Consider the following 14,535-nt stretch of genomic DNA (forward strand, 5'->3'; position numbering starts at 1 on the left):
CTCAGCATTCATGCACTCGCTTCATACGCTGACGTTTGGTTTTCCCTTGACAAATAACAGAACAGCAGTCCTGCTGTCGAAACTGCAAGAAAACATGTTAAAGAGTGCAGAACAGCTTTGCTCTCAACGATAGAAGATCGAGACTTGATCGAATTGGGATCAATCGTTTTTTTTACATTTTAAAAACCCTCTCTGAGCACTTACAAACTGTGAAGGGTTGTCATGATAAAAGCCTCTGTTCTTTCACATAATTCCCTCTTTATAAACATGGGTTAAATAGTAAGGGTCGGCACTGGGCAGAACATGTCATTCATTTAAGGTGGTCACAGAGTAAAAAGGCAAATTTTCGAGTCTGCTGACTTTGTGATTCAGTACGCATGGCTATAAAGGAAAATATGACGAGACCTTGAGTTTTTTCCTAGCTCACAATGCATATGCACACTCTCCAGTGTTTTAAATGACAGAAAAGCTGAACATTTTCTGCACATCTTGCACCACAAAGCAAAAATAAAAAGTACAGAGAGTAAAACTTTGACCATATTTTTTTCTTTGCTTCAGAAGGGGGGGGGGGGGTGGGGGCGGGAGGAGGAGGGGCTTAAGGGGACTGCAAAGAACTTAAAACGTGTCATGTATGCATTTCAGTAGCTGGTTTTGTCACACTTGGGCTTGTGAAGAATGGAGAAAAATTGTCCTTCATTTTTGAACAAGGAGCAGTAGTCGCCAGCCATTTTGTTTGTTTTGTTTTTGTTGCCCCCCTCCGATCAGCATTCTGGCGTTTCGCGGTGGAAGCAAGATGGTGCCCGTCCCTGATTCGGTGCTGATGTGTTTGGCCGTGTCCTATGGTGAGTTCAGATCCTCGGAATGATGGCAAATAGGTGGGGTAGGTGGCGGTAGGGGGATCACACACTCATCGTCATGGTGGGGGAGTACTATGGAGTCACAGAGAAGAAGAGGTCAACCACTTAAGCTCCTTTGTTTGTACCAAGAATAGCAGAAATGGACGAAATACAATAGCCATATAGCCAATCTACAGACTCGCAAAACGACGAGTTGGGAGCTTGTAATTTTTCATTTTTTGAAAATGTATGCACTCACTGGTTCTCAAACATCAATGTCTTGGGGCACCCCTGTAAATTGAGTTCTCAACAGGCCTGGAAAATGAAGGCCCGGTCCTAACTGGGCCCTAAATAAACCCGGCCTGACTAGCATACATTTATCAACTATCACAGAGTAAAAAAGTAATACAATAATAAAGAAATCTCTTTTTCTTTTTTGAGCCCGAGACTCGGCCCAGCCAGACTCATTAGCATACATCTTAGGCCCTACCTGGCCCGGAAATGTTGGGGTCGGTTAGGGTCGGGTTCGGGCAGAAATGAGTACTCTACGTAAATAACGTTTTCATCCACAGCACCCCTGAATTACACACCAAGTAAAGTGCGAGTGACATTGATAAATTCCAATAATATATCAAAGTATTCTGAGACGCCCTAGGAAGACCCTGCAATAACGACATGCTCAGAATAGGGATGCCAGGTTGAAAGTGGTTAAGAAGAGTCACTCTCTCCTTGGTCAAATGCCAGGTGCAGTCTCTCTTACAGTGGCACTGTAGTAGTCAATGATGTTAATGTGCTGTGACTGTAGCTCCACTGTCCGGTCAATAGCGCTCCAACTCTTGTTTCATCAAAGCCCCATTACAGCCAACAGTCCCTTCACTGATGTGTGACAGTTAGCCGAGGAGATGCACTGTCCAGATAGGGACAGAGCGGCGGCAGCAGACAATGTGGCTAACCAACGCCAGATCTTTGATTGTGTGTAATAAAAATAAATTGAGGACGTGAAAATGATGAGTTAATATTTGGCAATTTATCAGTAATGTAAGTATGTTTCCTTTTGATGTGCAACGTCATTGGTAGTAGACGGATTCTGCATGTTACCAGAATACTCCATTTATAATAATTCATAATAAGACTTAATTTATACTCCATCATCTGACGGTGTTGCATGCAGAAAGTAGCAGATCTACAAGCTCACAATGCGCCGAGGTTGTAGAACGTCTATTTTCGGCATTACACCCTTGAATGAAGCATACATCAGGCTTCATCTGACATGCCTTTCTCTCAGAAGAAAAAAATACATCCTGCTGCATTTCTTCCTTAAAGAAACCTACATCCTGTTGCAATCTGTCTGCTGTAGTGGTCAACGTGGTCACAGAGAATGAGACTTACGTTCTCGCTCTGAAAGGAGTGGAGGAAGTTTCCGCTCAGTTCTCCGTCATCTCTCGGGGTCCCAGGAGGATTGCTAATGCCACTTAAATTGTTTGGAGAATTCTAGGAAGAAAGGAAGTGCCACAAATGTTTTTGAAAACACACATTCTACAACCTAAACTTTTGGTTAACAGTCAAATACCTGGAACGCGCCCGAGTCGCATTAGATTTTAACCACTTTAACCATTATTTTATGCTTTAACTATTGAAAAATAGCAGATATACAAGCTCAGCTTGTAGATCTGCTATTTTTGAAAAAACTTGAAAATGTGTGCAAGTCTTTGAATATCTTTGACCCGATCTTTGACCCGACTTCTAAATCCTTCCTCTAAATCAGTGGTTCTCAAACTTTTTCTTGTCAAGGACCCCCACATTTGCAGGTATTTGGCCACGGACTCCCATCTCAAAATATGTTGTTACAGGGACCCCCAGAAGCAAATATTTGAGTTACAAATATTAATAGATATATTCAAATACTTGCAAAAAAAACTTGATTTTTCAAAAATAGCAGATCTACAAGCTTGTGTGCTTGTATATCTGCTATTTTTCAATAGTTAAAGCATTCAATAATCCTAGGCCTAAATGGGTTAAAAATAGAAAATACAGCTTTGTTGCATATTTCGAATACTCACTTTGTTTAGTCCATCCATATCACCAGATCCTATCGATAGAGAGAAAGAAGGAAAACAAACAATGTATTTCTATCAGAGTACCAAGAGTAGGCTACTATCATACAACAGGGATACAAGAGGATATTTCCTCCATGGCCATAACGGAAATATCACATGCCTTCAAGGAGTTTCTCCAGTTTCACTCAGACAACAGAATCTTGAGAACTATTTCCGTCTGCCAATGCAACCTTAAACATTTTCCATGTTGTTTGTAATCAGTATATGCGTGCGTAGCACCAGATCTACGTTACCTAGCGATCCGTTCATGTGGTGTGGCTCCATGCCGGCCATGGCTCCCAGGGGCCCATCCGAGCCGGGGCCCATTGGGAACTGGATGGGGAACAAAGAGAAAATGGGGCTTGTTTACTGCACTCTACACCAATGGTTCTCAGACATTGTCATGTCAAGGACCCCCAAATGTATTATTTATTTGGACCAACTCTGAAAATATTTTGTGCCAGGGACCCCCTTACTTACAACATGTGTTGTTAAAAAGTTTAAAAGATATTAAATAAGGCTGCAATTGTGAGCTACAAGCTCAATGTATCAACATGTGGGCTATTTTCAAATAGCCAATGTATAGGTTTTTAAAGTGGTTAACCTGATTTTGATGTTGTATTCATTTATTTTGCTGGGGACCCCCTCAACCCACTTTGAGAACCACTGCTCTACACTGTAAAACCTGAGTGTTAAGCGTCCATTTGGTTCCATTTGTACACTCTCAGACTTCAATTATGTAAATTAAACGAAGTCTTAATTTATCTGAAGTGTGACAAATAGATGGGTTCATTTGTTTCCATTTGTACAGTCTGAGTTAAATTAACACTCAGGACTTTACCGAGAACAAACTACAGTGGCCTTAAGGGTCAATAAGGCATTGTGAGTTTACATTAAAGCCACCAGAGTCAAAGTAAATAGTTACATCCAGGTTTTTATTTTTTTAATAAAACTACATTGAGTGCTTGTAAAAGCCTATAACTCATGCCTCGACTTCAGTTACTTACAAATATTTACTCCCACTTGTGCCTGAGTGAGTTTTATGTTTTGGAAACAGGAGTAGGTAATGCCAAGGAGGATTAAGAGTTCACTTTTGGGGAAACATATTTTCTTTTTGGGCCACGCACACAAGAGGCAGAAACTTACATTATTCCGGTTTCCAGGTCCAGTGTTGATCATGGTATACAGGTTGTCGCCAGAGTTGTTAGAGTCTGGAAAACATAAATGTTTATTTTGCGATCAGTGTGAAGAAAAGCAACTGGATCAGACATGAGTGTGTGTTACTAATCGTCCCCAAAGGTTTCGCATGATTTGGAGTAATAAGATATGTGAGGACCACTTTCCTGGTCCTCACAAGACAAATGGTTGTTTTTACGGTCAATTAAACTATTTTTAGAGATTAGAGATAGGTTTACGATAGGGCTGTCACCATTATGACATTTTACATGACGATTAATTGTCACTCAAATAATTGCGATTGATGATTTAATTGTGTTTTTGTCGTTGGCAATTACATTTCTGTTTGGCTTTTAGGCTTTTAAGTTGCACATGGCAGATATGACGCATAACCTAAATACACAAAGAAATTACTGACATATTTGACAACTTACTACTTAAAAAATAACTTTGATAGTGGAAATAGCCGATCTACAAGCTCACAACGCGTAGCGATGCGGTGTGAGCTTGTAGATCTGCTATTTCCACTATTTTTGACTTTTTTAACATTTTTCAACTGGAAAGGATTATGACGATTATGAAAAATAATCACGATTATGTCAAATAATTGCGATTAGACGATTATGTAATAATTGTGACAGCCCTATTGCCGGTATCACACATCGGTAAATAGCAGTACGTACAGTGAAACCAATGTGTGTGTGAGTGTGGTGATAAGCAGCTCATGGGTAGGCATGTCACAATGATTACATAATAGTCTGTCGCAATTAATTCACATAATCGCAATTATTTTGTCACAATAGTCATAATCGTTTCCATGTTGAAAAATGTTCATATATTTTAAAAAAATAGTGGAAATAGCATTGCAACACGTTGTGAGCTTGTAGATCAGTCAATGTATAAAGTTGACCAGTCAAAGTATAAAGTTGTCAAATGTGTCATTTCTTTGTATATTTAGGTTATGTCTCATATCTGCCATGTTCAACTTCAAAGCCAAGAGGCCAAACAGGAATGTAATTGTCAACGACAAAAACACAATTCAATCGTTAATTGCAATTATTTGATTGACAATTCATCGTCATGTAAAATATCATAATGGTGACAGCCCTATGTGCAAGTTATTATTATTATTACCTGCAGGGCTGGGCATGATGGGTGTTCCTGGGGGGCCCCCTCCTCCAGAAGCCCCCTTTGGGAATAAAGAGACAATACATGAGCATACAAACACATACAACAAGAATCAAGTGCAATACAACCAGGCCTGGAATTTCGTCATTTTAGAGGCAAGGCCACTTGACCTTTGGTGGTGTCCATTTTTGGGGGGCACAAAGGCCAAATGCCAGGGCAGGAAGTTCATCAAAAGTTAGTCCATTGTTGAATTTAAGTGCAAGATGATTTTAAATGTAATGTACCGGTAGACTATCTGCACTGAGACACTGGTGTCTACATGACAAGGAAGAGACATTGGTGTATCCATATTGACAAGAAAGAGACAGTGGTTAGCGTCAGCTGCATGGGGCATTAAGGCAACTGTGGCCTCAGGGCATGCCATTTCTTTGAGGGGCACAAGGCCAAACTTAGGGGCAACAACGGCCATGGCCTTCATGGCCTCCCTGAAATTCCTGCCCTGAATACAACTGCTATTTTCTAAATCCATCTCCCCAATCCATAGGTAAATGTTCATGTTATCTTCACATACATGCTCCTCGTTTTATATGAACGATTAAAGCTGCAATCCTTAAGCGTCATGTATCACCCGAGATTTGAACCTGGGTCTCCTGTGTGGGAGATATTTTCTACCACTCAAGGAAGACCAAATTCCCACTAGGCTATATGTTGGCATTAAGTATAGAGCACTGAAGTCAGACATCTCTGGGACTAGAGGGCACACGCAGTTCTTATTTGTGTTGGAATTTCCTTAGGGCAATCTTGGATCAAGTCATATAAGAACTGTATTGGAAAATAAAACAAACCCCCCCTGGCGAATTCACTCATATGGATATGAAGCATCAACTGACGGTGAAAAAGTAGCAATTTATCCACCTAGTATGGAAAAATAATTACAAAGACGTTATCAAATTAACCCGAGATCACAAACGGCACAGAATCACATACTCTGACAAAATCGCTGAGGTGGTTTGTTTATTTTTTGTAACACAGTTCTTCAATGACGTGATCTAAGATTTGCCTATACAAAATAATAACTAGGAAGTTGCAATTGGAAATTGCAAGAGTGGTTGACGTGACGCGCGTTACACTTGAAAATGAATTCCGTCCTACCATTAGAATTTTCCCCATTCAAGCCAATGGGGAAAATGTATTCACCAATACAATAATGGCCATATATGGAGATCTCTGGGTCAGTCATTGTCCCTTTTATGCCCATATATGGAGATCCTTGACGTGATCAATATTAAGCCCATATCTGGAAATGCCCATATATGGACATATTGTGTCAGTCTCATGTGGTCTATGACGTCAGACATCTATGATGTCGGTCATCTCCATATTCGGGAAAAGTCAATCCTTTTCTTTATTCCCATTCAAGTCAATGGAGAAAATGAATTCACAAATAAATGTATAATATAAATTAAACTATATATAACGTATATCTTAACAAAATGCATCCCTGCGTGTCCCGATGAAGCCGGTCGATTTGACATACGGCCCAAGTGCGTGCCACCAAAACTGTGGCAGGAGGAGTAGAGCGGCAAAATAAGGTTTATGTGACGTGGATGGAAAGAATAAAGTCGAACAAATACTATAGTGTGGTTGCCCTGCAGGGTCAACCACACTAACTAATAACGCTGTGACCCAGGGTAGGGCATTCACGAATAGTGATTTTTAGTATTCGAATTATTCGACCTCAAAGTATTCGAATATTCGACAGGACTGGCCAAACTGTCAAATATTAAGTAAGCAAGAGGCGGATATTGTGAAAATAGCCGATCTACATGCTCACAACGCCTCGCGACGCGAGGCGTTGTGAGCATGTAGATCTGCTATTTTCACAATATTTATCTGCAGAACCGAGTGCTTGTCGGGGTGGGGGTCCCCAGTTCAAATATGTTTATTTTGGGGGTCACAGCCTAAAAAGGTTTGAGAAACCCTGGTATAGAGCATTAACAAATTCATCCACCAGGGGCATTGACAACTCATTCTTATGACTTCCTATCTAGCCAAGCTTTATAAACTATATATTTTTTAAAAAGAGAAAACAATTTAAAAAATAATAATAAGCGAATATTCGCCTTCGGTGAACAAAGTCGAATAGTGACTTTGATATTCGAATATTGAAATATTCAAATATTTGGTGAATGCCCTACCCCAGGGGTAGTGGGAGTGACGTGAGGACTTTGGTACTGCACTGTACTTATGATGACAACGCAGTACTACTTGTTAACCAGTAGGTGTCCTACCCGACACCAGGGTCAATATTTCTCAATGGAAACATAGGGAGACCACCTCCAACCACTGCAGATGTGTGAGTTACATTATATTAACATACCAACATACAGATTGGTTAAATAAGGTTCCGGATTGCAGCTTTATGGCGAATGGATTTTCAAATACAATCCAGACAGGGCAGTGAGAAACTGTTTTGTCGTGCAATGAAATTCAATAGTACTGTATTAGTTGAATGTGTCAGGAAGTGTTCTTACCCCATATGCACCAGGAGAGGGTGACGAGTAAGGCATCTGAAACCAAGAACAGAAAACATTACAGGCGAGAAGAGAGGGAATGCAATTCCTGTCCAGTCCACAAAACAGCACCATTCATCATCCGATCAGCCTTCTAATACCATCATGTCTGTCGGTCTAGCAGTCTGTGGAAACCAGGACACATAATACTACAATTACAACCCAGACTAGAGCCCCGGAGCACACTAAAAGCTCCGCGGCTCCCGACTTGAAGCACAGACTTGGCTGCAATCCGAACCAGCACTCCTGTGTGCATGTGTATTCTCCTTGCTGTCGGGTAGAGACCCTTATCTGCACGTTATAATGTTATTTATTTCTAAATGAACGCCCTACTTGATCATAGTACAGCGTCACACAAAAGCATCAGATCTACAAGCTCGCAACGCGGTGCGAAGCGACGTGTTTTGAGCTCAGCGATCTGATACGTTTGCCTTTTTTTTATCCTTGACCCATTCAGAACGGGTACAGTCCGGTACACTATATTGTGTATCATTATTTTATGCTTTAACTATTGATAAATAGCATATACAAGCTCACAGCGCGGCAAGCTGCGGGTTTGTAGATCTGCTATTTTTAAAACATCGTGAAAATTAGAATTTTGACCCGATTCTATAAGTGTCTTTTGAATCCTTCTAAGGTTTTTTGAAAAACCTATGTTTCTATGTCAGCAATCTGGCTAGCCATTTTCAAAGAAAAGGACCTTTTCACTTAACTGAAATATCTAGATATTGAATCAAGCTAATTAAACAGCCTCTGTCATTGCTAGGTCACACCTGATGCAGTTGTCATTTTCAGTATAAAAAGCATTTCACCCATCTGTGCACCCATGGGCCCCCAGTTTGATATGCATTAGGCAAGGACCCCGTTTGATCATTCTATTTTAAATCTCTGGGACCCCAATCTACACTATAAAATCCTCAGTTAATTTGGTTACTTTACATGAGTGAAGGAGCCTGAGGAAGGTCTCACGACGTAGCTCTAATGAATTATTCTCTTGAACTTGAAAGTGTCAGTGTGCAGGTCTTATATTTCCAGGTTCATCCTATATATACCTCTGAGTGTTGAAATGGAACCAAATATGTGTACACTGTCAAGAGTTAACAGACCCGTAGGGGTCCATTTAGTGCTCAACTATTAATCATTTGGTTGGGGACCCCCGGGGAACCCCATCAAGGATCCATCGACTCCCCATTAGTGTTATCTGTCCATGCATATGAATGAACGCACAAAGAAAGAATGAACTCACTGAGTTGGCATTGTTAGGATTGGGCCATGGCCTGCCAGTACCTGGGCCCCTGGACAGCAAGAGGAACAGAAGCAGCGGTTAAGACATCAGGTTGACAACACACGATACACACAATAATACATTACGCAGGGGTCTTCAACGTTTTCAGGCGTTTGATGGGGAGATGGAGCAGGGACCCCCTACTTCCTCGTAGGGTGGGGGGGTCGGGGCTACGACATATTTTCTATTTTAAACATGTACAAGTTACAGTGAGCAGGGTGGGCCGTTTGTGGGACCATTTCTAAACATACTATTAACTGATAACCAATGTCAATAATATCAACAATCTGTCAATTGCATAGTAATCATGTATTCAAGCTATTCAAAATGGATAGAATCATGATTTATTTTTTAACATAAATGTAAAAAGAAAAAAAAAGAGCCTGAATTTTGTCAAATAAAACTATGGTGAACAATGTTCATACAATGCTGTATGAGAATTACAATTTATAATTGAGGCATTCAGCAGACAATCTTAATCCAGAGTGATTTACAATAAGCAAGGTAATACATCAAGGGCTGGGATGTGATTAAAATTTGTAATCTAATTAATTACAGGCTCTGTGATTAATTAATTGCAATTAATCGTATTTTAATCACACATCGATATTTGACCTGAGAAGCATTTTTTTTTTAATCTAAATTTCGCATCCACTGGGCCAAGTAAAGCGCTCTGATCGGCTACTTCTCCCTTTGAGTTTGTTGTCTCTTCTTGGTTGGTGCATCGCTATGATCGGTATGCCCGAAACTGAAGGTTCTGTGGTACAAAAACTAAGTGTGATTAAAATGCGTTAATTTGTTTTAATCGTGTTAATTTTCTGTAATTAATTAATCGCAATTAATCAGTTAAAAGTCCCAGCCTTAACATCAATAAATCAACATAAAGACATCAAATGCATAGAAATAGTAATCTAAGAAAAAGAACGTAGGTATACCAAGCACCTATTCAGTAAAAACCTTAAATAAAACCTAAAAAATGCTATACAACTTTCATGTAAGGTCATTGAAGGGAGGCGAGTGCTACGGTAAGTGCTATGGGCTAAGGTGGACTATGAAGAGGTGAGCCTTCAGGCCACGGCGGAAGCTAGAAAGATGAAAAGAAGGACTCACATGTTTACTCCTGGCATGCCGGGGCCCATGGCGTTATGTGGAGGCCTCATCCCACCACCAAAGTTCTGATGAGAAAATCAATGAGCAGCATATTAAAAAAAATCCATTCCAAGCCAAATTCCTTGATGAAATGTTGAGCTTAATAAACAAAGCTGAGCATTTAACCAGTGTGTGGACCTTTTAATGTATTCAACACTTTTCAATGGAGAAATCATGTACTGATTTATGTAAAGACGCATCATATCAATCAACATTTTTAATGTATCAATTATATTGTCGTTGTCAGGTGGAAACCTTGTATGTCCAAAACTCTTCGTTTTGCATTTATCATTTCAAAAATGATTTAAACTAGTGAAAACAGCCGATCTACAAGCACACAACGCCTCGCACCGCGAGGCTTTGTGTGCTTGCAGATCTGCTGTTTGCACTACTTTTGTGCGACTGCCTTGTATGATGAAGCAGGGCTTTACTTTGCGAAAAAAATTACAAATTTGAAACTTGGAGATACAAGGTTTCTGCCCGACAGTGACGATATACTGGTTTTCACTAATGATCTGTGCTACTTACAGTATGTCTCTACAATTCTTTCACATACTAAATGCTAAATCTTTGTGTGTGTGTCCCTTTTGATCTCTGCCTATCATCATGACACGCAATGTGTATGTTACCAATAGCCAATCCGAAACTGCCGTCACATGTGACCGAATTGAAAGCAGCAAGACAGTCCTTTAGCCATGTTTCTCATGACGAGCTAGTTCAGTGTGTGTGTGTGTGTGTGTGTGTGTGTGTGTGTGTGTGTGTGTGTGTGTGTGTGTGTGTGTGTGTGTATTCCTTTACTGACTGACGTGAAGCTGACAGTAAAGTAAAGTAAAAGTAACAGAACACCGAATCAGTGTGTGTGTGTGTGTGTGTGTCTGACGAGACGACGGAGTGAAGTGAATGGAGATGTTTTTCAACTTGATTAGAAGCTTGGCTGTGATTTCCCGTGTCATGATGGACAATACTATTGCATGTGTTAATAGCCTGCATCTGGGATACATCATGATTAGGTCATATACTCATCATTCGTGAAGTTAGGGTCATTAAATAGGTTTGAATACCGATACTCGAACATTTTAAAATGTGGACTGTGCCATCATGCCTGCCATGGCAGACTTGATTATGCTACATACTGTATGTAGAGGTCATATTGTCATCTTAATTAATTCAATAATGGTATGGGGAGGTGTATATTTTGTGATTATTCATAATGTAGAGTCGTTAGAAACTGCAAATGTATTTCCCTACATCTCCACAAGAAGACACCAAATAGTGTCCAGCCACTTTATAAATACAGGCCTGGATGCACCTCATTGGCTAAGGGCCCTGCCTTTGTACTGTCGAGGAGAACTTGATAGATAAATAATGAAGATAACATACGTGTGCTCTCTTTCAGCAAGCCCACAACAATTATAATGGTGTGTAAATCAAAAACTTGCCACGGACAAGACCAAGTCTTTGACACGGACACACTTGTCTGTGTACGGACAAATTGATGACACCTGCTGCCAAGGCATGTCTTTCTGGAGTTAAGCCACAATTTAACTTGGAAAGTTAAGAGAGAGAGACCAGACACTGAATGCTACACCTGGCAAATGCAGGTGTATGGCTCGACATTAACTTTTTGAGGCACTCATCCTTTGGACAAGTACATTTCCCATTCACTTGTCCGGGCACAAAAGTCACTTATAAAGTCATGGATACAAATTTGAAATTTCACACTTATAACAAAAGTGCAAATACTGCAAAATGTATACTTGGGGGGGGGGAAAAGGTTGTGACTCCAGGTGTTCAAATAACTGGTCTGGACTGTCCAGGTGGTCGAGTCATATCTGCAACCTGATTAGTCTATGAATTGTTCACAGTGAGTGAACGACCCCCCCTTGCCCCCCTAGTATAGGCAGCCCACAGTCCGCATACAGCACAAAGCCACCAGGAACGTCACAGAACCTGCCGGTCTCCACATTGGGGGTTTTGGCCCCTGGGACCTTAGCGGGTCCAGTATGTCACAGCCAACCATTAGCAGAACCATCAAGTCCCCTTTTTCTGGCAAACAGCTCCAATTTCCATGCAATGATGCTCAGCGAGCCGTGATTAAGAGACAATTTTATGAGATTGCTGGGTTTCCTAATGTGATTGGTGCAATTTATCGTAGGCTAATCGTGTGCGTCTGAATCCTCCATCCATGAATGATTACACATTTATAAGCTTCAATTTATATAAAATGTTTTTTATAAATTATAAATTGACTGACAAGACTGATTTTCTCAGGCCGCCCCCGTGTGCAGGCTAGCCAAATGCTGTGCCCGCGGTTACGGCAACAAACCAGATGTTCACAATGTCTGAAACGATTAAAGGCAGCCGTGTTATTATCGCTTACAGCCAGAAACCAAGTTTATAACACCCAAAACCACTCTGATGTTGTCCAAATCGGCCAAGCAGAGGCTGAAATATTGTACATATAGGTGATTATACTAATTTGAGCCAATAATGCTAATTATGCAAATTGTTCAACAAAAGCAATTTAGCATCCTGCAGTTTCTAATTATGGGTATACCATTATAGATTAGGACAGTGGTTCTCAACCTGTGGGGTCCCCAAATTATTTTGGGGGGTCCCGAGATGACCAACTTAAAGGAGCTATAGTCAACTTTTTCTTGAAAAACGGATGCTAAAATAAAAATAATGTTTCGAAAATATTTTATAAAAAAATAAGCTTCATATATGTGTTTCAATTAAAAAATGACCACAAAAAGCGTAAAATAATGATAAAATAATCATTTTGGCCCTTTGTTTACATTTACAGGGCCCGTACTTTGTTTACATCCTAGTCTGTAGACTAGGATGTACACCTACAATGAAAAAGTTGACTATAGCTCCTTTAATGTTCAACATTGTTTTCTCACTCAAAAGTAAACAAAGCAACATAAAGTTTAAGTGTATAGACTATAGAGGGTAGCCTATGCACATTTCTAATGTGACAATTTAAGGACTTTTTAATACCTCCAACTTGGCAAATATTAGAGGCAGAAATTGTGAAAATAGCAGATCTACATGCTCACAACGCTTCAGCACGGCTATTTTCACAACAGAACCGTGTTACAGAATTTAATGCCTCAACTCGTCAGGGTGTGTGTGTGTGGGGGGGGGGGGGGTCCCCAGTTAAAATATGATTATTTTGGGGGTCGCGGCCTGAAAAGGTTGAGAACCACCGGATTAGGACATGAGACCAACTGTTACATTTATGTTTACTAAGTACTTAGTGGTAAGACACCTACCTGAGGACCAGGACCCATGGGCCCCATGCCTCGAGGGCCACTCATTCTCTGCATTGGCCCCAGGTTAGGATGCCCTGGACGGCGGAAGGGACAAAGGGACAAACAGTCTTGTTAGGGCAGGGGTTTTCAAAGTGGGTGACGGGGCACCCTGGGGTGCCGCGACGGCAGTCCAGGGGTGCCGCGAGATCATTTGATAATATTTGGAATCTATTTGGACACTTGGAAAAATGTTTAGTATAATTTTAAACTTGAAGTACAAAGTTATTTTCAGTCAGTTCTAACCAAAATGGCTGTTATCTCAACGTTGTCCTCGCAACATAATCACTAAAATATCGTCACTGTCGGGCAGAAATCTTGTATCTCCAAGTTTCACATTTATATGTCTTTTGGTAAAGCAAAGCCTTGCTTCATCATACAAGACTGTCGCACAAAAGTAGTGAAAACAGCCGATCTACAAGCACACAACGCCTCGCGATGCGAGGCGTTGTGTGCTTGTAGATCTGCTGTTTTCACTAGTTTAGTTAATTTTATAGATGATAAATACAAAACGAACGGTTTTGGACATACAAGGTTTCCACCCCACAACGACGATATGCTATAAATATAAGGTGCTGGGAGTGAAAATTATAATGTAGGGGTGCCTCGGATTAAAACAAATATTCATGGGGTGCCCCGAGACAAAAAAAGTTTGGGAACCCCTGTGTTAGGGGATCATTTCACTCATTACAGAGAGCATGACATTAGGCTGTGATGTGACGTGGACAACGTACCTTGTGGTCGTGTCGGGTCCATGTTGGGCAGCATGGGGTGAGGACCTGGGCCTCCACCTGGAGGCTGCACAGAAGGAGAAAAATTATTTAACTCTCAAATACCTGGAACGCGCCTGAGTCGCGTTAGATTTAAACCACTTTAACCATTATTTTATGCTCTAACTATTGAAAAATAGCAGATATACAAGCTCACAGCGCGGCACCGAGTGCCGCGCTGCGAGCTTGTAGATCTGCTATTTTTGAA

General features: G+C 40.7%; 1 protein-coding gene across 2 annotated transcripts in view; it reads right to left on the bottom strand.

Moving 5' to 3' along the window:
* Positions 1 to 6: 6 nt before the first annotated feature.
* ssbp3b (single stranded DNA binding protein 3b) overlaps positions 7 to 14,535 on the bottom strand; it is a 35,707-nt gene continuing 21,178 nt past the window's right edge. For both annotated transcript variants that reach the window (XM_080732329.1, XM_080732328.1), the window contains 11 exons: positions 14,292 to 14,355; positions 13,522 to 13,595; positions 10,205 to 10,269; positions 9,056 to 9,104; positions 7,771 to 7,806; positions 5,243 to 5,297; positions 4,079 to 4,143; positions 3,187 to 3,265; positions 2,897 to 2,925; positions 2,226 to 2,327; positions 7 to 929 (listed from right to left, as the gene is read on the bottom strand). In XM_080732329.1, coding sequence (XP_080588455.1) covers positions 900 to 929; positions 2,226 to 2,327; positions 2,897 to 2,925; positions 3,187 to 3,265; positions 4,079 to 4,143; positions 5,243 to 5,297; positions 7,771 to 7,806; positions 9,056 to 9,104; positions 10,205 to 10,269; positions 13,522 to 13,595; positions 14,292 to 14,355 — 648 coding nt within the window. In that variant the 3' untranslated portion in view covers positions 7 to 899. The remainder of the gene's footprint in view (positions 930 to 2,225; positions 2,328 to 2,896; positions 2,926 to 3,186; positions 3,266 to 4,078; positions 4,144 to 5,242; positions 5,298 to 7,770; positions 7,807 to 9,055; positions 9,105 to 10,204; positions 10,270 to 13,521; positions 13,596 to 14,291; positions 14,356 to 14,535) is intronic.

This window comes from Nannobrachium achirus, assembly GCF_963921795.1.
Source record: "Nannobrachium achirus genome assembly, chromosome: 1".
Lineage (NCBI taxonomy): Eukaryota > Metazoa > Chordata > Actinopteri > Myctophiformes > Myctophidae > Nannobrachium > Nannobrachium achirus.